The following is a 25,429-nucleotide window of genomic DNA, read 5'->3' as shown; positions in this document are numbered from 1 at the left end:
AGGCGGTTGTTATGTTGGAGCTGCTGGAGAGCAGATACTGCACAGTACGCTATCATCTCGCTCCAAAGCTAGATGATCTCACACGTATTGGACACACAGGAGCATTTCCGATTGTGACCTTTTCTGTTCTGTTCACATTGCTGTGTTTCTTGATATGTTGGATGACCATCTGCCTCTCCTCGATCTCTCCCCTTCCCCACTTCCCTGCTTCTTCCTTCCTCTCTCTCTCTCTCTCTCTCTCTCTCTCTCTCTCTCTCTCTCTCATCAGTCATTACAGGGCATGTTGTCTTCTCTCCATTCTGAGCTTGACATTCAGAGGTACTTGCTGAAAATCCAATTGCCCCACACAGTTAGTCTGCCTTTTATCTTATCTGCATCATGACTTGGCGTGTGGCTCTGCCTGCATCACAACTGGCCTGTGTGTGTGTGTTGACCTCTCCTGCCCTCTCCACCTCCCCTCACCTGATCTGTGTACTCCTGCCAAAAACACTGTCCACATTAGTCAATGGGGGAGGTGGAGGGGGGGGGGGGTTATCCAGCACATGCAAATTACTGCCCCACCGCTTCCCCTTCCCCCCTCTCCCCTCTCCCCTCTCCCCACACTCACCATCACCTTTCAGAGTGCTTTGTGTGTGTGTTTATGCGTGTGCGCAATGACTGTGTTGTTAACCTGGCTGTGTCCGTGGAGCCATTAGCTTGATAAAGGGCTCTCTGTGTACTCTCCTCTCCATGTTATTCACACTGTCAGCCTGGCACACCCTCAATGAGCTCCACATTCTCTATTACTCTGCCAGGCCCACAGGACTGCCTGCCTGGTGGACTCATTGGTGACTTTAATCACCCTCACTACACCCTTTCCCCTCGGTTGTTGTGCGAAGCTTGAAAAAGATATCAGACCGGAAAGAAAAATGGCGCGCGCTGGAGTTATTTGTGTTTTTTTTCTACAATGTCGATTTTGGGCCTGTATTAACCCTTCACTAAAGTTGTGTGAGGCTTGGCAAGAGAGAAACATGCATGATAAGGCTTAGGGACCGCTTGTCTTGGTTCTTTTAAGCAGCTGCAACATGGAAAATCATAGTGTGAAAATACAACAGGGAGTGTCTTATCTGCATCATGCTTGGGCATGTGGCTCTGTCTGCATCCCAACTAACACGTGTGTGTGTGCGTGTGCATATGCTCTCCTGCCCTCTCCACCTCCCCTCACCTGATCTGTGTTCTCCTGCCAAAAACACTGTCCACATTAGTCAAGGGGGGGGGGGGGGGGGGGGATATCCAGCACACCCAAATTACTGCCCCTCCCCCCTTGTTTTTTGCAACTGCGAAAATCATAGTGTGTGTGCTTGTGTGAAATATAGCAGGTGGTGTCAGTCTGTGTGTCTGCTATCTGCATTGATGCAAACAAATTACACCCAAATAGACTGGAATGCATGGCTGGGAGTCCAAAAATGACACTGGGGTTTTCACTGTGTTAACATTGTAGTTAAAAAGCTTATCTTTCTCTTAAAGCTGCAATATGTAACTTTTTGGGCGACCTGACCAAATTCACCTAGAAATGTTAGTTATAGATCTATCATTCTCATTGAGAGCAAGTCTAAGAAGCGGCATATCTGTTCTAAGTGCACTATTTCTATGCTTCCCGTTCTTTTACTTTCAGTTTTGTACACCAGCTTCAGACACCTCAAAATACAGTGGTTTAGATGGTACAGTTTAGATGGAATGATACACATGCTTGTTTTGACACATAAATTGAAATTAGGCAAACTATTAGAATTTTAGCAACCAGGGAATTGGCGGAGTGATTTCTAATGCAGCTTTAGAAAAAAGCATTAACACTATCGTGTGGTTCAGATGGCTTTGTTGGTTGAAGAAGGGTGCTTGCAGCACAGTGTTGTGCTGGTTTTGATGGACAAAATTGTCCTACAATAATTGTGTTTCCGTTTGTGTTCGTTTCCTATGTAGGGTTGCAATATTCCGGTAAACTTTCAAAGTTACCAAAGTTACCAGAGTTTTTACAACCCTGTTCCTGTGTATCATGACCCCTCTAATTTACCCTCTTTCTCCTCTTCTCCCCCCCCCCCCCAGAGCAGAAGCCCTGCGCACGGCCCCAGCAGCTCCATTGTAGGGGAGCAGCCTGAGCACCTCTCCCTGGCCTCTCTGGAGTCTCTGGACACCATGTCAGAGGCTGATGCCCCCTCTGCCTTCACCAGAGGCAGCCGCTCCCGTGCCAGCCTGCCCGTAGTGCGCTCCACCAACCAGACCAGGGACCGCTCGCTAGGTAGGCGACCGCAACATGACCACACTGTGATTATGAGGCTATTAACCACACATAGACCAAGGACTGCTAGCTTCTTCTTACAAACACAAATACAAACACTCACATACACACACAAACACACTTCACCCCCCCACACTCCTCCTCGCCCTTTGCTTCGCCTGCTTGCTCCTAGCCTTAATTAGAATGAATTTCCTTAGCATAGTGAGATTACAGAATCCTCCAACAATATGCCACCCTGTTTAACACACACAGACACACACACAGACACACACACAGACGCACACACTGTTATTGGCAGGATTAGAAATGGGGTTTGTTAACAACGCAAAGGGCACTTCATTTGCATCAATATGACAAACGCCTTCAGTTGTGTAGAGTTGTATTCATATGATGCAGTTCTTCTAAGAGATAGTCATTTAATTTTGATGAACTAAACAGAGAGAGAGTGCTTCAACTCTCATCATCTCAACATGTAATCAGCCTCTGAGCCTCACAGGATACGGCTTCTTAAAAAGCTTATTTGAAAATGTAAGCAGAGGACACACATCTTAGTTTAATGTGACTTTAGGTTGACTCATTTCATTTACTTCAAGTGCCTCTAAATGACTTGTTTACATTTGGGCAGCACACCCCTTTAACCAACAGGAAGCATGCTGCTCTGTGCCAAAAGTGGGTTCTTGCTTAGGTTGAGATGCTGAATTGCAGACATTGTACATAAACATCTACAATAATATACTACTGCACACACAGATATGCACACACGCACACACACACACACACACACACACACACACACACACACACACACACACACACACACACACACACACAAACGCGTTATGGCAGCAGATTGGGTTATGAAGGGGGTGGAGAAAAGAGGGCATATTACCCAGCATTCCTCTGGTGGCCACCTGGTTGCTGATCTCTGGTCAGCTTTTCATTTTCCCCACTAATGGTTAAGGTTAAGGATTGGGGAGGGGAAGCTGATCCTAAATCTGTACCTTGGGGAAACTTCACCCCGGAACCTCCCCCCCCCACACACACACAGTCGTGTCCCCAGAGACATCTGGTCTTCCTTAAGAGCCCTGCGCCAATAGAAGTAGTGCCTTCAGTCAGAAGACTCCTTAACACAAGACTGGAGTTGCAGTAGCGGACATCTTGAAATGACTCTATTCAAGTGAGTTTCTCTATTCTCTCTATGTTACTTATAGCTGATGTGTAGTATTGCTACAAAATATTTATACTACAGTACTGTGGTAGTTGTTTTGTTCTTTATTGCTGTACTGTGTTTTATATTGTGGAAGAGAGGGAAATAAAGAACTCTATTTATGCTGCATTTGAAATGAACGTAATTGAAGGTGATTGGGGTTCCATTTGGAGATGCATAAGAGCAGAGTCTGGAATAGGATCTGACTGTCATAAAACCTAGCAGCAAGCCCTGGAAACCAAGACTTCGTCCCAAATGTCACCCTGTTCCCTTTATAGTGCACTACTTTTGACCAAGGCCCATAGGTCTCTGCTCAAAAGTAGTGCACTGTATCGGGAACAGGGTGCTATTTGGGATGTAGACAAAGTATGTTCTCCCCTGACCATTTGCTGTGCAGCCACGCCATTTGGTTCTGATTTAGAGAGTGAAACCAGACAATCAGCGGCCACATACAGTCCTGCAATCCAACTCTGCGCTAGAATTTAGCCATCCAAAGTCTCAGGAGATAATTAAAGTTTGGTTTTGAGGGAATTTTCCATTGCATGTATAATAGAATATGAAGCCAAGTGTGTGTTCCAAATGACACCCTATTCCTTATATAGTCACTATGGGCGCTGGTAAAAAAAAAAAAAAAAATAGAACACTATTGTGTGGTCCAGCGGTTTCAGCCGCTGACCTCGGCACACGTGTATGCCAGAGTCGGCATGGGTTCGAATACTTCCCTTCGACTCGTCCTATTCTTTCTAACACGTTACTATCTCGTCAGTCAAGCTCAAAAAGGACTGGGAATGGCCCGCTCTTTTAAAAAAAAAAAGAGGCTTTTTTGTGTGTGTGTGTGGGGACGCACAACCAGTCATTGAATAACACACGTCGTATTAGGAGGGTCTGCGTGGTCCTTCATCTGACAATACACAAAGGAGCAGCGAGTTAGATGGCAAGCGGACGTTTGTTAAGTTGTTACAAGTCCATCCTGGTCGAGCCGTAGATGTATGTGCCGTAGAATGGCTCAGCACTTTTTATGCCCTGGATTTGTCCCTCCCTCTCTTTTTAAAAGAGCCTGTAGGATCTTGTGTTACATTTCTGGAAACGTGTAGCCGATTTTACTGCTCCGCTCCTTTTCTGGAGCCACTCCGTGTTAGGAAAAGCTCCTCTCTATCAGCACACTACATAGTGACTGATCCTAAATGGCACACAATGTGTACTGTATGCACTCTGTTGCATACAGGAAGCTCTGATTTCAGTGATTTATGAGCTGCGCATCTGTTATAATACAGATGACGAGGCTTCGACTAGAAAACAATATACAAAAGTCAAGCTCACGGGCTTCTTTATTTGCACTGTCCTGTATGGACATATAACGTCTTTCAAGCTGTCAGTCTTTTGAAAATGTATGTTCTTGTCTGTGGGCACGGGGTGTGTTGTTTGTGAGCGTGTAATGTATTTCGTATGCTTTGGTGGAGTGCAGTACAGAAGCCGCACCCAGAGTTCAGGAGTTCAGTGTCTTGTCTGTTCGATGCTTTGCTAATGGCCGCCCTTCCCACCCACGACACCCAGCCACATCCCTCTTCCTTCTCCATCCCACATCAACCTCACCCTCCTACAACCCACATGACTTACGAACTGCTTAAGCACACGTACTGTATGCATCCGCCGGCATGCACACATACACACCCATGCTTATAGTTTTATGGGTCTTTAACTTTCTCACCATTATCTAAACTCTCATTGTAAATGCAATAAAGATATTATAGTTACTCATTGTAAATATAGTAAAGATTTTGTAGTTATTCATTGTAAATATAGTAAAGATATTATAGTTATTCATTGTAAATACAGTAAAGCTATTGTCATCACTCATTGTAAATACAGTAAAGATATTGTAGTTACTCATTGTAAATACAGTAAATATATTGTAGTTACTCATTGTAAATACAGTAAATATATTATAGTTACTCATTGTAAATACAGTAAAGATATTGTAGTTACTCATTGTAAATGCAGTAAATATATTATAGTTACTCATTGTCAATACAGTAAAGATATTGTAGTTACTCATTGTAAATATAGTAAAGATATTGTAGTTATTCATTGTAAATATAGTAAAGATATTATAGTTATTCATTGTAAATACAGTAAAGCTATTGTCATCACTCATTGTAAATACAGTAAAGATATTGTAGTTACTCATTGTAAATACAGCAATGATATTGTAGTTACTCATTGTAAATACAGTAAAGATATTGTAAGTACTCATTGTAAATAGAGTAAAGATATTATAGTTACTCATTGTAAATAGAGTAAAGATATTGTAGTTACTCATTGTAAATACAGTAAAGATATTGTAGTTACTCATTGTAAATACAGCAATGATATTGTAGTTACTCATTGTAAATACAGTAAAGATATAGTAGGTACTCATTGTACATACAGTAAAGATATTGTAGCTACTCATTGTAAATACAGTAAAGGTAGTGTTTGTGGTATATGTCGGACTGCACATAATAGGACAGGACTGTGGGCCACAGTACAGAAAGACAAGCACCATAGTACATAAATACACTGTGCGTCCCAAATGGCATTATATTCACTATAATTATAGGCCTAAGGGGGATAGGGTGCCATTTGGGACAAAGTCATTGACACAACACTGGTGTGACACCTCTGTAGCTACATGGTTAAGAGCCACCAGGTCATTATCAACCAATCATTAACCCCTCAGTAACCCTCCATTAACCCCCTTTCCTTCCCTGTCTTCTCCCCAGGCGTGCTGTACCTGCAGTACGGAGACGAGACTAAGCAGATCCGGATGCCCAATGAGATCACCAGCGGAGACACCATCAGGGCTCTGTTTGTGAGTGCCTTTCCCCAGCAGCTCACCATGAAGATGCTGGAGTCTCCCAGTGTGGCTGTCTATGTCAAAGACGACATGAGGAACATGTACTACGAGCTCACCGACGTCAGGTAAATGGGTGTGTGTTTTTTTTGTTGTCCAATACCTATGTGTGTGTGAGTGTTTCGTCTCTATTTTCCCAGACTGGGTTATAGAGTAGGTTATTTGTGGGTTGCTTCCCAATGTGTCGTCTCAGACTCACCCGTGTAAGATCCTCAGAGCTACCCAGCAGCCTTCCTCTCTCCCTTCTTTAAGTACTTCCTGTCTAATGAGCTATCCCAGCACAGGAAGTGACCCGGGCTGCAAGCAGCCTGCGACAGATCCTCTTCCTCCCCACTTTCCATTCAACTCAATAGCTGTGTGGATGAAAGGGCTCAGGATGTGGTGCCCTACAATAGTGGAAGAACCTTTAGTTCCACCACCAACAAAACAAACCCAAACAACACCGTGTGCGAGTCCCAATTGGTGCCCTATTCCCTATATAGTGCACTACTTTTGACCAGAGCCTTATCGGTTTGCCTATGGGCCCTGGTCAAAAGTAGTGTACTACATAGAAAATAGGTTGCCATCTGGGTCGCAACCAGTCTCCGAGCCTCTTTTTCCTCTCATTCACACCCATGTGATGGTAGAAGAAAGTGGAAAGTTCAGCTGGGGCCGAATTCATTTGTTTTGACACGTTTCATCGCTGCTCAGTTGGCAGAACAAAAGGATCGGAAAATAACCTATAAACAGTCTTGTTTCTTCCAGAGCCTCAGATTTAAAGTGAGTGAGTGAGCTATAGCCAACTTGGCCACATTCTATGTGCGAGACTTAACGTCAGAAGAGTTGCAGGGTGTGTTAAGTGGTGGTGTCTTCTCCTCTCTGTGCAGAAAGTGTGTACAGGCACGTGTACAGGCACATGCAGCTTTGTCATTAGCCTGGCCTTTTAAAAACACAATAAGTCGTCTTTGTTCTTTTGAGTTTTCCAGAGGGGTATGACTCATAAGACAACAATGACAAGGGTTTCTTGCCCTCACAGTCACGTCACCAATCACCTTCACCCAGTTTGCCCACTTCCCGGTACATCATAAAATTCAACAATAGATATAAGTTACTGTTCAATACCCAGGGCAATGAATTGACAGTTCATACAGGACCTGTTTTTACATAAAAAAAATATATATATTTATATTTCTGTAGAATACAAGCTTACTGCACACTAGGCGATTATACTCCATTTTGAACACAGGAGATTGGTGGCACCTTAATTGCGGAGGATGAGCTCATGGTAATGTCTGGAGCGCAATCAGTAGCATGGTATCAAATACAAATAAATATGGTTTCCCATGTGTTTGATGCCATTCCATTAGCTCCGTTCCAGCCATTATTATGAGCCGTCCTCACCCCCCCTGTGATTTTAAAGGCTCAAAGTGAATTAAAAAAAAGTATTCTGGCTCCATCTCTATCTGTAGTGTTCTTGCGGCGGTGTGTTGTGTACTTTGTGACTAGCTCTAACCTTTTTAAAAAAAATCAGGGCTGTAAAAGTTATCACGTGTTCATTCCTCGCCGGCTGCCTCAGTAGTAGACGGCACAGGAGCAATAATTGACACGGGAAAACAAAGACCAGCAGACGAGACGCAGCTTTATTGTTTTATTTGAGGGATCCTTTTCACTGTAACACCACTGGACACTTTTTTTAACGCAACACCAGGACGGCTCAGTACAGCAGACTGTGGACTGTGTACGACATAGCCATGTCAGAGCACACACCAACGTCTGGGTATAGGAGACCACTATCCAATAGTGATATATTCTGGCCTCCTCATTTTCCCTCTGGACGTCCCCCCCCCCCCCCCCCCCCCCCCACAGGAATATCACAGATCACTCCTGCCTGAAGGTGTACCACAAGGACCCAGCACAGGCCTTCAGTCACGGCCCCAGACCCACCAACGTTGACACCAGGGTGAGTACTGACCCATCTGAGGAGCATCGAAACTGGGATACTGAACCAGGCGAGCCCCTGGTCTAACCTCGGGCTAGCGGGGCATCTGGAGGGTTTACAGCAGGTAGAACCAGCTCTATCCTAGACCCAAACTTACTGTAGGGTAAACCTGTCAACAGATGACAGAGTGGTATGGTTCAGTCTTCCTTATCACATTCCTGTCTGGGCAAAGAAAGATAGAGAGTCTAATTACTAAGTCCACACCTACTGTGGTGCTTGTGTAAAAAAAGGTACATTATTTATGACAGGTATTATTATTTGCAGCATGCCAGCCGTTCCCACAGAAACAGCTCCAGTAGGGAATATGCCAGTCTAGTTAGTCTAATGTACAAATAACACTGGCTATGGGGGCCCTACCCCTACCTCTCCCCCCTATCCTACCCTCTTCTCTCCTCTCTCTTAATAATCCGCTCTTCTTCTCCTAACCTCCTTCATTCACCCTCCTTCCCCTCATCCTCCCTCTATCCTCCCCTCCCTAAATTCCCCCCTGTCCTCCTTCTCATCCCACCCTCTCAGCGTCTGGGTAGCGGAATGCCACCCCCCCGTCCGTCCCCGTCCCCCGTCTTCCTTAATCTGTTTATGGGGTTCTTCTGTTCTCCGTGCCTAATTTCGGGTGGGATCGAGGGAGCCTTGTGTGTGCCTTAGTGCAGCTCGCCGAAAGGAATTGAACTCCATTCACAGGGCTGTTCTTTTCTTCTCCAAATCTCCTGCTAATCTCCCACAAGGCTGCTGCCTCCTCCTGTTGGTTTCCTGCTGATGTAGCGGAACTAAAGCGCAAAGACCTCATTCCTTGTGTGTTCCTCCCCAAATCCTTTCTGGCCAGCTGACCCCTGTCCTCCCTAATCCTCTCCGATGCTTTATCTATCTAGCTGAGAGAAGTCTCCATGTGAGCTATATAGCTTTTTACCACCTGAGGAACATTTCCAAGGTGAGACTCATCCATGCTTTTATTACAAGTAGGCTTGACTACTGTAATGCTCTCCTGTCTGGTCTACCCAAGAAAGGCATTAGTCAACTGCAAAACAAACAGAATGCTGCAGCACGGGTACTGACCAAGACCAGGCGGAGAGCATATATTATACCGGTTTTAATGTCTCTGCACTGGCTGCCTGTGAGTTTTAGAATACATTAAGATCAATCCATGATTGTGCAGCCCAATACATGTCAGACATGCTTTTAATTCATGTACCCAGTAGGTCCCTCAGGTCTTCTGGCACTGGCCTTTAAACTATCCCAAAGCCTATGACCAATAGGCATGGAGAGGCAGCCTTTAGTTACTATGCCAGAACTGTGGACATTTTTAAAAGAGACCTTAAAACACACACCTGAAGCACATTGTTTCATTCCACGTCTGAAATGTGCTGTATAAGTACAGCTTGATTTGATTTGATGTGGATTGCCATGCAGCACAGTGTGCACACGTACACACACGCACGCACACAATAATACTGAGTATTATTGCAGTTGTCACAATGACTTTTTTTCAATGAGCCCCAGCGTCATGCATTGTGTCTTTCTAGAGAGACGGTAGCTTTGCTTTATGGGAAGTGGAGTGTGGGTTCAGATTCCACCGTGTTTGACTATAGTACTGGACATCAGCGATAAAGAAAGTTATATTTGAGTCTACTTTTAATTGATTCTCTCACTTATTTATGAAACTGTGCTTCGGTCTGCCTCTATAACCTATGAATACACTGCGTAGTATTTTATTGAAATGACTGGAACACATAGGAAACAAAGGAGAAGCCACTATTACTAAAGCAACTACTGCATGCGTGGCATACAACTCAAGTTGTTTAACACGGAGTAGACATATTTTATGAGCTGTGGTATGAAACGTGAACACACACACACACACACACACACACACTACACGGATACCAGATCAACCCAGATCAAATGAGCTGTCGTATCAGCTTAACACTCAGAAGCAATTTACACACACTCTTTTTCATTAGACTACCAGACGACTCCAGGAGACCTACGGCATAGGTTTTTTTTTTACACGCACACACACACACACACACACACACACACACACACACAAACACACACACCAAGTTTGAGTTTATTTGTTCTGGTCAGGCACTGGTGTATGATTTAGATGAAGTTGCGTGTCTCTTTAAAGGCCAGGGTAACTGCTTCGTTGTTTTTTTTTAATCACAGATGACCTTTTTTTAAACACAGACCATATGAGTTAAGCTATGGACTTTGATCTCATCAGAGCCAGCCAATATTGACAAAGGCAATCTGGGATTCAAAAAGCAACAAAGCGGTTCTATTCTTCAAGAATCAATGGCTTTATTTAAAAGTAAAAAAAAACGGATGTACCAATCACAGATTGCCTCATTTAAGGACCTACTCGTGAAGTGATACAGCTGTAATTGTGTATCATATTGTGAAAACTAATGTGGATTTGTAGTGGATGGTCTGCAAATACTTTCTCTGCTTAATTAGACCAATGAATCCAATTAGATCCAGGAAAATGTTTTGCTATGATATATAATGACGGACAATTGTTTTTATGCAATTGAGATCTATGGGCATTGTTTTTCGCACACACACACACACACACACACACACACACTCATCGGTCTCCAACACAAACCTGCGCGCCCCCCCCCCCCCCCCCCCCCCCCCCCAGCAGGTTCAAATAATAATAATCAAAGTGGTTGTAGAGGGTACAACAGGTCAGCACCTCAGGAGTAAATGTCAGTTGGCTTTTCATAACCGAGCATTCAGAGTTAGGGACAGCAGGTGCGGTAGAGAGAGAGAGTCGAAAACAGTAGGACCGGGATAAGGTAGCACGTCCGGTGAACAGTTCAGGGTTCCATAGCCGCAGGCAGAACAGTTGAAACTGGAGCAGCAGCACGACCAGGTGGACTGGGGACAGCAAGGAGTCATCAGGCCAGGTAGCCCTGAGGCATGATCCCAGGGTTCAGGTCCTCCGGGAGGGGAGGGAGAGGGAGCGAGAGAGAATTAGAGGGAGCATACTTAAATTTACACAGGACACCGGATAAGACAGGAGAAATACTCCAGATATAACAGACTGACCCTAGGCCCCTGACACGTAAACTATTGCAGCAGAAATACAGACCATATGAGTTAGGTTATGGACTTTACTCTCATCGAGTCAATATGACACTGGGCAATCTGGGATTCAAACAGCAACCAATATTTTTCAAGAATTAATGGCTTTATTTAAAAGTCAAAACATTGATGTACAGTTGAAGTCGGAAGTTTACCTACACCTTAGCCAACTACATTTAAACTCAGTTTTTCCACAATTCCTGACATTTCCCGACATCCTCAATTCCCTTTCTTAGGCCAGTTAGGATCACCACTTTATTTTAAGAATGTGAAGTCAGAATAATAATTGTAGAGAATGATTTATTTCAGCTTTTATTTCTTTCATCACATTCCCAGTGGGTCAGAAGTTTACATACACTCAATTAGTATTTGGTAGCATTGCCTTTAAATAGTTTAACTTGGGTCAAATGTTTCAGGTAGCCTTCCACAAGCTTCCCACAATAAGTTGGGTGAATTTTGACCCATTCCTCCTGACAGCTGGTGTAACTGAGTCAGGTTTGTAGGCCTCCTTGCTAACACATGCTTTTTCAGTTCTGCCCACAAATGTTCTATAGAATTGAGGTCAGGGCTTTGTGATGGCCACTCCAATACCTTGGCTTTGTTGTCCTTAAGCCATTTTGCCACAACTTTGGAAGTATGCTTGGGATAATTGTCCATTTAGAAGACCCATTTGCAACCAAGCTTTAACTTCCTGACTGATGTCTTGAGTTGTCGCTTCAATATATCCACATAATTTCCCCTCTTATGATGCCATCTATTTTGTGAAGTGCACCAGTCCCCCCTGCAGCAAAGCACCCCCACGACATGATGCTGCCACCCCCGTGCTTCACGGTTGGGATATTGTTCTTCGGCTTGCTAGCCTCCACCTTTTTCCTCCAAACATAACGATAGTCGTAATGGCCAAACAGTTCTTTTTTTGTTTCATCAGACCAGAGGATATTTCTCCAAAAAGTACGATCTTTACCCCCATGTGCATTTGCAAACCATAGTCTGGCTTTTTTATGGCGGTTTTGGAGCAGTGGCTTCTTCCTTGCTGAGCGGCCTTTCAGGTTATGTTGATATAGGACTCGTTTTACTGTGGATATAGATACTTTTGTACCCGTTTCCACCAGCATCTTCACAAGGTCGTTTGCTGTTGTTCTGGGATTGATTTGCACTTTTCGCACCAAAGTACATTCATCTCTAGGATGAATACCGCTCCTTCCTGAGCGGTATGGTGGCTGCGTGGTCCCATGGTATTTATACTTGCGTACTATTGTTTGGTACCTTCAGGCATTTGGAAATTACTCCCAAGGATGAACCAGACTTGTGGAGGTCTACAATTGTTTTTCCTGAGGTCTTGGCTGATTTCTTTTGATTTTCCCATGATGTCAAGCAAAGAGGCACTGAGTTTGAAGGTAGGCCTTGAAATACATCCACAGGTACACCTCCAATTGACTCAAATTATGTCAATTAACCTATCAGAAGCTTCTAAAACCATGATATAATTTTCTAAAGTTTTTTAAAGGCACAGTCAACTTAGTGTATGTAAACCTCTGACCCACTGGAATTGTGATACAGTGAATTATAAGTGTAATAATCTGTCTGTAAACAATTGTTGGAAAAAGTACTTGTGTCATGTACAAAGTAGATGTCCTAACCGACTTGCCAAAACTATAGTTTGTTAAACAAGAAATTTGTGGAGTGGTTGAAAAACGAGTTTTAATGACTCCAACCTAAGTGTATGTAAACTTCCGACTTCAACTGTACCAATCACAGATTGCCTCATTGAAGGACCTGCCCATGACGTTATACAGCTATAATGTATGTGTATAGTATTCTGAAAACTCTGTTTGAATTTGACAAATGAAACAAATTAGTCCATTCATATTTTTTTGCTATGATATGCAAATGAGCCATAATAGCTTATGGCAGGTTTGCCTTTAAATAAGGACCGGGGAAAGTCATATACACACTTTAATGCTGAAGTGTCCACACACACACACACACACACACACACACACACACACACACACACACACACACACACACACACACACACACACACACACACAAAGAAAATTTGCAATCATAATTTTTACACCCACAGTGTTAAATTGAACAGTTTCTTAGTAATTATATGTGATTTACTGAAATAGTGTTAAACTAACACTTTTCAAAGTATTGATACACTAACACCCCGAGAGTGTTGGGTCCCTAACACAATGGGTGTTACATATTCAGACTTAAATTAACACTTTATTAAAGCTGATGCTCTTACACTTTCTCAGGCTTAGGGAATTAACATCTGTCGTGTTACCGTAACACATTTTTGGGTGATGTTTTAACACTGTAGGGTGTAAAGCCTTACTGTATTTGCATATGTATTTCCCAGGGTGCCATTCAAGTAAATTTTAGAGGTACCATGCCTGTGTTTCGATGGCTGTCAGTGAGTGTATAAGTGCATATTTTATCATAAAAGTAACGCTGTTGACAATAGATAACTTGTTTTTTACAATGTCATACTTCGAAAGTCTAGTTTTACCCTGACACACTGGTCTGAAACTCCTGGTTTGCAGGCCACATCGGCAAGTCAAAAAATGCTGGCTTACAAAGTGTTATATCATTTCTATTGGAGCTAGGATAGCCAACGATTGAAACTTTTTAAATCACCCACAATCTGCAGTTAGAATTACTGCCAAGGTAGGGAATATTTTTATTCGATGAGGCTGTTGGCATCCAATAAATGTTGCATTACCGCCACCTACTAGACTGAAGTATAAGTCCCTTATACTTTGCTTAAAATATATATATTTTAAATTAATCAACAAATGCCCTGCCATCTAACCCTACACTAAAAAAATACACACAAAAAACACCACCCTACTAGTTAAATCTATTTAGTCCTACTTCGGGTCATCAGCCTGAAAGGATGGGACAACACCACTTAACACACCCTGTAACTCTTCTGATGTCAAGTCTCGCACACACAAAAACCTCTCTGCAGCTGCTACCACAATGTCTGCGACTGACCTTCCATCCCTGCAGTACAGTTGATAAACATTGCTATAAATGCCTATAATCCAATCTTACTGAAACACCACTTGTTGGTTTATCACTCACACCACTCCTCTCAGGATCCCTCCCATTTGAACCATCTTTCTCTACTTTCTTCACTGCCTCAGCATATGACAACTTCTGCACTATTCTAACCCTGGAAACCTCAACCTGCCTCTCTCGCACTGGACATTTCTGATCCCCAGACCCATGGGCACCCCTACAATTGACACATACCACTACTTTCCCCAATGCTACACATTCCTTTGTCTCATGCACACCTAGGAACCTCCCTCCTACACACTGCTGACACATGCCAATAAGCTTGACACCTGAAACAACGTAATGCATTCGGCACAAAAACTTATATCCTAACATCACTTTCTCTTTCACCACTCATGCCGCCCAAACGACGAGCATCACAAACACCGGGAATTTTCCGCTTGCTTCAGTTGGTCAACTTTCACATTTACCGCTACGCCAGTAATCACTCCTTTCAATGGCACCATTTTCACGAGGGCAAAACAATTCACATCTCTTGCCCCCATTCGTTTAACGAGGAGTGCCTGCTCCCTCTGACTAGAAACAAACAATTATCACAAGACCACTTCTGGTTACCTTCACTGATTCCACAGCACCCAACTCTGTTTTCACCCACCATGAATCCACAAATGGATCAGCCAAAAGGCAAGGGTCCACTTTTTCCAAAAACTTCACTCCTACTGTCACAGACTCATCTTTATCCTGACCCTCAGTGCAAGCCTTGGGCTCTGAGAACTTCACCATGCCTACCACCTCAGATACTTCTCCCTCATTCACTTCCATTTCTCCTTCTGTCTTCGATCCGGCGCACAGCTCACTCTGCTTACACTTTCTACCATTCTTCTTTAACATGCCATCTCCCTTTTTTCTGCCATTTTAACCGACTCAAGCTCACCCTCTTCCTCCCTCTCTCTCTCTCTTAGACCTCCTCTGCCTCTCTTTCTCTCTCCATTCCTCTGTATTGCAAGTATACTTAAGTGTACTTACGTCTTCTTATGATAATACTGCACTTCTCCAGACATACATTTTGTTGTAGACCTCTCAAGGGACGCTATTTAACCGGCTGTCACAATCTCCGTACAATCAGCCGAACCCTGGGGGATGTAGTGCTCAACAGTGCATCCCACTTGTAAAGCAGCTGCTTGGTCTGGATGTTCTTCTATACCCAATATCTGCCGCAACGTTTTTCCATTTCAAACAAACGTGCTTTGGTCCACCGTCTTGTTTCCTCTTCCAGGGACCACATAGAGGAGATCCATAAAGAGACTACCTAAACCATCTAAACTTGGATAACCATCTTAATAAACGGGGGAAATAAGTCCAACCGCTTACAGATTGGATTAGTTTAGAAAAATGTAGGTAATTTATCTTCGTGTCGTATAAGTTCAATTAATCAATCAATGTCTATTTAGACAAACTATTCTAAAAAAAAAGCAACCTGCATGCAACTTTTTTTAGCTCGGTGATTCGATCTAGCAACCTTTCAGTCACTAGTCCTACACTCTAACCACTAGGCTACCTGGCGCCCCAGAGTTAATGGAAATGAACTCAACACAGTCGTGTAACAACAACACCACCTGGTTAACACTTCATTTATTCACCGAAAATGACGTCAAGTTCAATCCCTCCCGAAATCAACACTCAGATATGACTCACAACACTTTTTACCTCAACGCCGAGAGTTTAACACCCGCAAATGTGTGCATGCACGCACACACACACAAGTGGCTTTATTCTTGACAGATGTGAAGCTGAGAGTGCAGATGTTTTTCTAAAACATATTTCGAGACAAATACGCCTTTCTGATGCCTCCTTGTGTTAGCCGGCTCTCTTAATTGCGAAGCCAAACACTGGCATTCTCGGAAAAGAGCAAATACAAATAACCAAAGAGCAAATAATAACCAAATGAGGCCTGCACCTGTTTAAACGCAGCGTTTGGAGAGGTGGAACCCTGCTGCACGTCTCAGTAGGGCTATCCATTGTCCCGTCTTCTCTAAGAAATCAGTGAGATCGTATTTCTGCTATTGGTCTCCATTTGTTTTGTTTTCCTCTCAGAGATTGTTTCCAGATGTGCTGGGGGTTAACTGGATTAGTGGGGTTATTTAAGTCAGCGGTAGCCATGCTCACTCATATGGTGACTACATGTGTGCAACGATAATTAGTACACTGTAAAGGGGTTACCGTGAATTTTACAGTGGCTTTACAGGCAGCTCAGTGGCAAGAAAGATTGTGTATTTCAGTGATTGTGTATTACAGTACACTGTAAAAAAAATTAATGCGGTATCGAAGCAAGTACAGTGTAATGACACACAGTACAATACTGTAAAATGTACTGTATTATACTGTAAAAAAAAAAAAAAAAGTTTATGCTACCGTAATCGGTGTGAATTAATGAATGAATTGATAGGTGGGGATTGTATTTCACTGTGATTAAAAGGGATTGGTGCAAGCAGGATGGCTGCTAGGTAAAGTGTTTACAAACGTTACAGAATGTTAATGAATAGTTGGTGTTTCATATCGCTTGCACTTCTACAGGCCTTAACAAAGACTTCCAAACTGGCAGTGACTACAGGGCAAAAACAGACATGGCAAAATTCTCCACCAGTTAAGACTTGCTGCCGTTCCAGTCTGTTCCCTATATACATTTCAAATTGATGGGATACTATAACCACAGAGGAGTTCAATTGGTGCAGCGTTCTCACTCACAGGTGCAACAAATATAGCCTCTTTCAAGGCACACCTCAAAATGTGTTAATGAGACAGAAACAACAATAACATGCACCACTAGTGGTTAAAAGGTTTTTGGCGCTAAACAAAAAATTTAATGTATTCTGTGGGGTGGAATTACAGTACCATTCGAAATACAGCAGTTCTTCCCCACCCACATCTTCCCACAATGCACCATCATGTACAGTATGCTGGAGTATAATACAAAAAATAACTGTATAATTTACAGTTTTCTGTTACAGTGTATGCTTCCATGCAGACCAGACACAGGATGCTTCATTTACATCAGGGAAGTGTAAGAGGTGACTGGAATAAAACACTTCCACTCTACATAAGCCATATATTCCTGACAGTCAAGTAGCCTATTAAATAGGCATCACCATTTTATTCTAGTCAAAAAAAAATCCTCTGTTGTTTGTAATGTTCTTACCAGACTCAGAAAGGTAATCTATCTAGTGTCATTATCAGAATACAGGGTAGGTATTAAAGTGTCCCTAGGTGTGCGCTATAATAGGTCAGAGCTGGGCAATGAGAAGGGCTGCTTGTATAGGTGGTAACTCCATCCCTTTTAGTTCAATAACTCAGTAGGAAGTCCCCCCAAAATAGGACACCTTTCCATTTCAGTACTTTCATGTCTTCATAGCTGGAGATTGAGGAAGATGACAACATCATGGTGAGAAGGGTAATAATCTTCACATTGCTAGCCTCAAACAATTAATCCTCCTTCCTGCTTCTAGGTGTAACAAACAAGCCATTGTTCACTTCAGGTTATGAGTCATAGGTTACATCTGTAGAAACCAAAAACTAAATCTAGAAGGGGAATTCTTAAGATTCTAACATTCTCCACAAGGTTTATCAACGAGCTTGCATTAAGAAAGATCCAGTGTACTGTATAAGATACATAAATCATGTTTAATGTTCCAGAAATGATTACGTGTTTACTGAATGGTTCTTTCTAGAAGTGAACAGCAATGAGCAGCATAATAGGGAGGGTGTGACGTCTGATGTGTTGTGTGAGAGGTGAAAGGAGACAAAAGCTAAAAGCCTGAACAAAGACTCAAGACTGGGCTGGATCCGCAGCTAACAAAGACAAACTCGCTCATTGGCTGATAAGTGAAAACACACCGTCTTTATTTGTATATTGTTCAAGAAAAATCTGTCTGGGAATATTCTATTCGATGGCTATGGAACAACGTGTAATGGAGACTAGTGGAAAGCGCAAGCTACTGAGATCAGACGCCTCGGTGTCAAAGTCAAATGTTTTCACGCGTCTCCTCTCTTGGAAATGCTCGATGTTAAAACGGTTTCTCTGAGGGTTTAATAGGATTATTATTTTCTTTGCCAAGGTGGACAAAGTAACTACATACTTCGCCCTAACAAAGAAAAGGCCCCAAGTAGTTGTATGAGGTCAAGCACAGCTGTTCTATGCAGTCTGTGGTGGCTTGCCAATTGTACCTGAAGTAAGCAATTCCTTTCACCCTCTTGGAAGACCACTTTGCGTCTTCAATATCATGACCTTACAAGGCAGCGGTTCCAGGTTTGTCTGCAGACATATAAAACATTGCCTTTAACAAATAAAATAAATAAACTCATCCGAAGATGGCGACGAACAAGCAGTGAAATTGGGAACATTTGGTTTGAGTTTGGCTCATGTGGACTTTTTAAAGACCTCAATCTACCGTATTTCTTTTCACTGCCTCCTCAAGGTTCTCATTAGAAGGACAGCAGGTCTGGGAGAGTCTCAGAAAGTCTAGTTTCATATGGGTACTACACCAGGCTATTAGAGTCCGGCACCGGGCCAGATACACACCCGCGGGAATCAGGATTGGCTGAACATGAAAGAGTTCTGATGGAGAACTAGTGAGACTTGTTGTATCTCTATTGGTCTCCACTGGAGTCCTTGGGTGAGCAAATAGGGCTATTCATTGTTATGATGACAGTTCATGGGCAATATCTCTCTCTCTCTCTCTTATACAATGACTACCAGCTTGGCAAAGGCACATTTAAACTGTCTGACTTCAGAGAGAACTCTTGGTGGTCATACGTAGGGCATCAAACAGTAGTCAGATGAGATCCTCTGAATGGTGGGTTTAGTGTTTAATCAAAGAGAGCAGGGAGATGAGTGGATTATTCAAGTATGAACAACAAAACACGCAGAGAGAGATCACAATAGTAGTCAAGTCAAAGAAAGTCACTGTATACAAAACATCTCCAACAGCCATCATTTTGGCCATGTGTATGTATTAGTTCTGTACAGTAACCCCAGGCTCCTGTAGCGGAAACATCAAGTATGTATGTAAAGTATGTGGAAGCATTGTGTTGATTCAGATCAGATAATTGGATTGATGTTAGACTATTCATTTGCCCCCGAAGCAGGTGGCCGGCCACCAGAGACACTAAACCACAGCAGTAGTAGTGCATTCTGAAGAAATGAACTCTCTCTCACAACGCTGACCCGTACATTCCTCTGTGTAAAGCTACACATACTCTCTGCCCACTTTTAACTCCATAAATCAGAGAGCTGCTTCAGTCATGCCTTTCCTTTAACTTCGCTGTAGCTGAATTAAGTTAGTTTCAAAATCCACAGGTACTCTGGGGTCCTTCATGGGTGGTCATTGCAGGCCAAGCTGCCTGTTTAAAAAAGCTGTGCCAGACAACGGAACCTGTTGTTAATTTACCAGCTACTTCTTTCCTGCCTGTACGCACATAGTTGAAATCCTTCTCTCTCAGTGTTTTCACATGTGGGCTGTTTTTAAAGACACACTGTTATCAGCAACCAGGGGCAATTGAGCTCACAAGCTTGCATGAACCTTAAAGAAACACTCAAAGTAATCTCCTAGCTTAAAAGAAATGGGAATATGCTGCCAAAATCCCAAAACCTTATCTTATCCCAAAATCTTGTTTTCATGTCAAATCTTATTTTAGAAGCCTGGGGGTATAGTCTATGTGGGGTGTCTGTGAAATGTTAGTAAAATATTGATAGGGGGGAAAGTATCCCTGTGGCCTTAACAGAACTTAAGATCAACTGTTTTTCTCACCCTGAGAATGTGCTGATGAGATATTATTTTCTCTAAACATATGGTTGAAAACCATTTATAAAACAGGTTGTTTGGATTCTGGATGCTGATTGGTTGAGAGCAGGGAGGAGTTATTCACAACAATCCCTGGGTAATGCCTGTCAACTAGTGCTGAGCGATTAATCAACATTTGTTTTTTGGGGGGGGGTTATTAAAAAACTAATTGAGAAACGGTTAAATTACTTGATTTCCATTTAGTAAAAAAAAATGTTGCGCCTAACGCGTATAGTTGATTTGAGAATTCAAGTCAACTATGCGGGACGCTGGACTGAAGGGGGTTGTAGTTTTCATTAAGCAAATATTCAACCTAGTTCAGGTCAGAACCGTGGTAATTAACTACAATGACCATAATGCATTGCGCCTGTGTTTTCTGGCTCGGACAGCAACAGATCAGAGGGGAACAAGCATAGTGAGAGGTTTAAATCTCGCCAAAATCTGTCCAAAATAAACCCAATGTGTTTGTATGGACTTATTTTGGACCTAAATTTACTGTCTGCCTTCCCGCCTTTGGGACAATGACTTCCATTGTTAGGGCGGAGACGTGCATATACGCCTGCTACGTTAGGTTAGATTCACATAGACCGCATGAGGGAGGAATCTACGTAAGACAATGACGAGAGGGACAGATACCGTTTGTGAAAGTATGCCTTATTTACTTTGAGGAACAACTCTGCAGCATACTTAGGCAGGCTATATAGGATGACTAAAGACAGTACCTTATGGGGAGTGCGTAAAGTTAGATGGTCTGGCTGGCTGACTGCTACTGCCTGGAGCAGAGATTACTTTTAATGAAAAATAATAAAGTAATTAAATAAATATAATATACTCAACTGAAATATTGTATTATCTCATTGTAATTTCCTATTTTTCCATATATATTTACCCAATGTAGACCTGACAGACCATTAAATATTTTTTATGTTTTGGCAATTGAATGTCCACTATTTTTGGTTTTGGAATTTACATTAAAAAGCTTTAAAATTATTGTAACGTGATTATTTTATAATGCATTTAAGGTTTTAAAAAATGATAGAGCCAAAACCAAACCCATTTTGAGTTATCCACAGCTCAGCCAGACAATTTATAAACTTAATCTCCCCTGGACAATAGTGTCTAGACATTATTTCCCAATGCTACTAGGCTAGCGTTTGGTTTGCAACAGCTTGCCTGCCTTTCCGACCTGTGCGATAATGTTGCAGTGTTTTTCTACAACATGCCGTGCTTACAGAAAAAAACACATGATTTCACATGTGGAAAATCACATGTGTAGTTTCATGTTATCACATGTTGCTTGTGATTTTGTATTGGTTTTAGTTAGCTAGCTAGCAAAGGAGAAGTAGCTTGCCTGCATGGCAACCCTTTTAGAACTTTTGTAATGGACGACCAGCTCATTTCCCTAGCAACTTCAGAATCTCAGAACTAACAACTGGCCTTGACTACAGCGTTTGGTGGAAGGATGAAATAAAACAGATGTACTCATTAAAATAACGTTTTTAATAAAAAAATGTCATTCATATTTTATTTAAATATGATGATAACCATTTTATATAATAGGCGGAATCTACCGCACAACCAGAGCTGATTTGTAAAGGTGCTGGAGGCAAAAGGCAGAACTGGAGAAACAGGAAAAAGTCTCTGCACACTTCCAGTCAGATGCAAATGTTTTTAATTTCGGTCAGTCGACCTTCATCAGAGCATATCTGTCCCACTCTTGTTTGTGGAGATAAGGCCACACAGTGAGCCAGAGGTAATTGCAGATATTGTAAATATAACACGCTCCACGTTGAGCCTTAGCACTGCCCCAGATGGGAGTTATTCACATGATAATCCCTGGTTTCTCATGCCTTATTTCCTAAGAGAGTAATGGACTGCATCCCAAATGGCACCCTATTCCCTACTTAGTGCACTACTTTTGACCAGAGCCTTATGGGCCTTTGTCAAAAGTAGTACACTACATAGGAAATAGGGTTTTATTTGGGATGCTGGAAATAGGGTTTTATTTGGGATGCTGACATGGTGCGTGTCGGGAGGTGTCATGGCCGACTACCTGAGGGCTGTGACAACTGATGTGCCAAGGTGAAGTTTTCCCTAGGTACAGCTCTAGGATCAGTTTCCCCTCCCCCACTCCTAACCTTAACCATTAGTGGCGCAACTTCACCCTCCATTGACACGCTACTGTGTTTGGTAAACATGGTAGACTAATGTGTAAAGTAGTAATAACATGATTTTGGTTTCCTCCAGATGCACAGAGAGATGATGTATGCCAGCAGAGATGGGCAGCACTCCCCCAGACACCCACCTATGGGCCACCCTCCACACCACCCCATGCAGGGCTCCCTGTCCCCAACCACGGCCCACTCCGTGCCTCCCTCACCCTCCCGGATCCCCTTCGGCCCGCGCCCGGGGTCCATGCCCTGCAGCGCCACTATGCCCCGGGAGCGCATATCTAACGCCACACCTCGCTCCGTGTCACCCTGCCCCAGCGCCATTCTGGAGAGGCGGGACGTCAAACCTGATGAGGACATGGGCGGTAAGAGTCACAGCCTGGTGAGAGGGGGAGAGGGGCTTTACGCTGACCCGTACCTTCTCCACGAGGGGAGGATGGGCCACGGCCCTGCCCATGGAGGGCACCCTCCTCCTGGGGACATAGTGGACCACGGCAGCCTGGCTGGCTACCACCGCGCCTCCATCCGCTCCACAGGCTCCTACAGCGGGCCCAGCCCCACCGAGGCCATGGAGCAACCCTCACTCTACCGCCAGAAGTCCAGGAAGTACGGAGACAGCCAGCTGCCTACGCTGGGCTCCAAGACCCCGCCCCCCTCCCCCCACAGGATGGCAGAAGTGAGGATGATTGACATCCATGGGGCCACGCCTCCTCATGGCAGCATTCCCCTGGAGCGCTCCTCGCCTGTTCGCCAGGCCTTCAGGAAGGAGGAAGTGGTCAAAAGCAGGAGTAACATGGCATCTCCAGTTGTGCTGGACCTCCAGGGTCACGGCCCTATCCCTCCAGCCAACGACCCACAGACACGGTAAGCCAACCCGGGGGACCTGAGGCGGGACAGGTGGGGTAGTGTGGGGTGGGGGTCAGTGAAAGGGTATGATACTGCATGGGAGCATGGATGACCTAACACTGCATTCCTGCACTGTTCTAAGTGTAACCGCGGGCTGCTCTGTGTTCATCTCAGCTCAGTGTCTCATCATCACCACTGCAGGGCAGAGACATTGTGGTCTGCCTGTCTCTCTCACCCTCACCCACACACACACACACACACACACACACACTGTGTGTCTGGCCCATCCTGTCAAGGTCATCACATTTAGCAGAGTGGGCTATTATAACAGTGTGTTATTGTTATGTATTGTCTTGTCTTATTGTGTCTTTCAGCTACACCAGTTAGGTGTGTGTGTGACTAGCTCTATTTGTACGAGTAGCTTATTCCAGTCAAAGAGAGTTGGTGTACTCAGTGCCCCATAGTTGACAGAGCAATCCAAGCCACTGCAGTAATTGAATAGTGCCTCACTCCCCATATTCAGACTGTATATTATCATGTTATCTTGTGGTATTGTTGTTTTAATAACACACTGTCTGCAAGCCCGTGTAGATGATCTAAACCGGCCCTCCGACATTCATTTCTGAGGCTAGTTCAACTAGGCTGGTTCTGGTTGCACTAAGAACAGAACACACAAACACAGGAGAGGGCATGAGGGACATATTCCAGCCATACAATCATATGTGGTTTCATTGGAATGCATTAGACCGGAGGGATAGGAGAGTGAGGGGGCCAAGGGGTCTGTGTGTGCACCGCTCAGGAAAACCAAAGAAAATATTGAACCAGGTTGGTTGGATAAGACCTGGGCTTTCTGAAACAGCCAAACCAAGGGGAACAGATCACAAGGACCACCTGCACGGTACAAACACCATGACGGCTACCGAATGGCACCCTGTTCCCTTTATATGGCAATACTTTTGAACAGAGCACCTACGTTCCCCATTTTAAATGGCCCAGGCGTATAGGAAAGAAAGGGGGAAAGGAGTTTTAGTGTGAAGGTACTTTACATATAAAACAAAAAGGGTATTTTAGGTCATTTACTTTATAACTACAGAGTGGCCTTCAAGCATGAGTTGTACTTACATGCACAAGGAGCATTCCATATACAGTACCAGTCAAAAGTTTGGACACACCTACTCATTCAAAGGTTTTTCTTTATTTTGACAATGTTCTCCATTGTAGAGTAATAGTGCAGACATCAAAAATATGAAATAACACATGGAATCATAAAGTAACCAAAAAAGTGTTAAACAAATCAACATATATTTTATATTTGAGATTCTTCAAATTAGCCTCCCTTTGCCCCGATGACAGCTTTGCACACTCTTGGCATTCTCTCAACCACGAGGTAGTCACCTGGAATGCATTTCAATTAACAGGTGTGCCTTGTTAAAAGTTTGTGGAATTTTGTAATGATGCACTGAGAGTCGGGAGTTATTGTTTTAAGTCGGGAGTTATTGTTTTAATAAATAAATGCAACTAAATACAAAACAATTAACACAAACAACGCACAGACATGACACTGGAACAGAAACAATAATGCCTCAGGAAAGAACCAAAGGGAGTGACACATACAGTGGGGCAAAAAGTATTTAGTCAGCCACCAATTGTGCAAGTTCTCCAACTTAAAAAGATGAGAGAGGCCTGTAATTTTCATCATAGGTACACTTCAACTTTGACAGACAAAATGAGAAAATTACACAAAATCACATTGTAGGATTTTTAATGAATATATTTGCAAATTATGGTGGAAAATAAGTTTTTGGTCAATAACTAAAGTTTATCTCAATACTTTGTTATGTACCCTTTGTTGGCGACAGAGGTCAAACGTTTTCTGTAAGTCTTCACAAGGTTTTCACACACTGTTGCTGGTATTTTGGCCCATTCCTCCATGCAGATCTCCTCTAGAGCAGTGATGTTTTGGGGTTGTTGCTGGGCAACACGGACTTTCATCTACAGGCCTTTCTCATCTTTTTAAGTGGGAGAACTTGGGAGAACTTGCACAATTGGTGGCTGACTAAATACTTTTTTGCCCCACTGTATAGGGCAGGTAA

At 43.3% G+C, this 25,429-nt stretch overlaps 1 protein-coding gene across 18 annotated transcripts in view; it reads left to right on the top strand.

Annotated features, from left to right (window-relative positions):
* LOC139367203 (sickle tail protein homolog) overlaps positions 1–25,429 on the top strand; it is a 225,790-nt gene that overhangs the window by 178,477 nt on the left and 21,884 nt on the right. For 10 of the 18 annotated variants that reach the window (XM_071105384.1, XM_071105380.1, XM_071105376.1 and 7 more), the window contains exons 3-7: positions 269–349; positions 2,083–2,275; positions 6,245–6,443; positions 8,221–8,314; positions 22,567–23,354. In XM_071105384.1, the coding sequence (XP_070961485.1) occupies positions 269–349; positions 2,083–2,275; positions 6,245–6,443; positions 8,221–8,314; positions 22,567–23,354 (1,355 nt within the window). The remainder of the gene's footprint in view (positions 1–268; positions 350–2,082; positions 2,276–6,244; positions 6,444–8,220; positions 8,315–22,566; positions 23,355–25,429) is intronic. The other 8 variants (XM_071105377.1, XM_071105375.1, XM_071105374.1 and 5 more) reach the window with 3 other exon arrangements.

The sequence above is a fragment of the Oncorhynchus clarkii genome, chromosome 15, assembly GCF_045791955.1.
Source record: "Oncorhynchus clarkii lewisi isolate Uvic-CL-2024 chromosome 15, UVic_Ocla_1.0, whole genome shotgun sequence".
NCBI lineage: Eukaryota > Metazoa > Chordata > Actinopteri > Salmoniformes > Salmonidae > Oncorhynchus > Oncorhynchus clarkii.
The sequence above is the reverse complement of the archived record's forward strand: the minus strand, read 5'-3'. Positions and strand labels throughout refer to the sequence as shown.